Source organism: Rhinopithecus bieti, unplaced genomic scaffold, assembly GCF_001698545.2.
Source record: "Rhinopithecus bieti isolate Rb0 unplaced genomic scaffold, ASM169854v2 scaffold_82586, whole genome shotgun sequence".
In the NCBI taxonomy this organism is placed as follows: Eukaryota; Metazoa; Chordata; class Mammalia; order Primates; family Cercopithecidae; genus Rhinopithecus; species Rhinopithecus bieti.
In genome coordinates this window covers 1-1,042 of record NW_016875225.1, presented here as the reverse complement: position 1 = coordinate 1,042, position 1,042 = coordinate 1, and the positions used below count along the sequence as shown (strand labels likewise).

Genomic DNA, 1,042 nt, shown 5'->3' with positions numbered 1-1,042 from the left:
GCTCGGCCTGGCAGGACCCGGGGCGGACTTGCTGTCCTGTGATCCCCGAGCCCAGGCGTGTGTGGAGTTCATGGCTGTGTTTCTGCGCAGCGGGAGCGGCAGTGTTCGGGGTGCTGGGGAGGAAGGGCTGGCCTGGGGTCCTGCGCCGGCTCACCCTTGTTCTCCCGCTTCAGGTGCTCGATTTCCTCGTGGAGCTTGGCCAGCATCTCCGAGTGCTGCTGCTGCAGGAACTGCAGGCTCTTCTCCAGGTCCAGGTTCCGCTTTTGCGGGTCGCTCGGCCTGAGCTGCGGGCTCTGCGGCCTCAGGGACTGGAGGCCCACGGAGGGGCGCCGGCGCCGGGAGCCCGGGGTCGGCGAGCTGGGGGGGCGCGTCCCAGCCACCACCCCCGCGACGCTCATCTCGCCATCGCCAGGAACCTTCCCGCGGCCGCTGCACCCCGGCTCGGTGGCCAGGCATCCCCGGCCTGGCGCCCGTCACCATGGAAACGGGCGACGGAGGGAGAGGCGGTTGGCGTGGGCGGGGCCTGTCGCTGCTCTTCCTGGCTGAGGAGTGACTTCCAAGGCGTCCAGGGCCAGGTGCGGGGGCGCACGCCTGTAATCCCCGAACTTGGGGAGGCCGAGGCGGACGGATCACTTGAGGTCAGGAGTTCGTGACCAGCCTGACCAACATGGCGAAACCCCGACTCTACTGAAAATACAAAATTTAGTCGGGCGTGGTGGCGGCGCCAGCAATCCCAGCTACTCGGGAGGCTGGGGCAGGAGAATCGCTTGCCCCGGGAGGCAGAGGTTGCAGTGAGCCGAGATCGGTGCGCAGGCCTCCAACCTGGAAGCAGAGTGAGACTCTGTCTAAAAAAAATTAAACAAATAATAATAATAAAAGGCACCCAGGCATCCTTTCCAGCCTGGATGGAAAGTGAGACCCCGTCTCTATAAAAATTAAAAGGAAAAAAACCCGGGCATGGTGGCTGGCCCCTGTAGTCTCAACTACTTGGGAGGCTGAGGCGGGAGGATCGCTGGAACCCCGGAGGTCGAGGCTGCAGTGA

General features: G+C 64.3%; 1 protein-coding gene across 1 annotated transcript; it reads right to left on the bottom strand.

The window, feature by feature from the left end:
• Positions 1-21: 21 nt before the first annotated feature.
• LOC108525654 (coiled-coil domain-containing protein 74A-like) lies at positions 22-683 on the bottom strand. The gene has a single exon (XM_017866560.1). The coding sequence runs from the start codon at positions 396-398 to the stop codon at positions 69-71; it is 330 nt and encodes a 109-aa protein (XP_017722049.1). The 5' UTR covers positions 399-683; the 3' UTR covers positions 22-68.
• Positions 684-1,042: the final 359 nt, after the last annotated feature.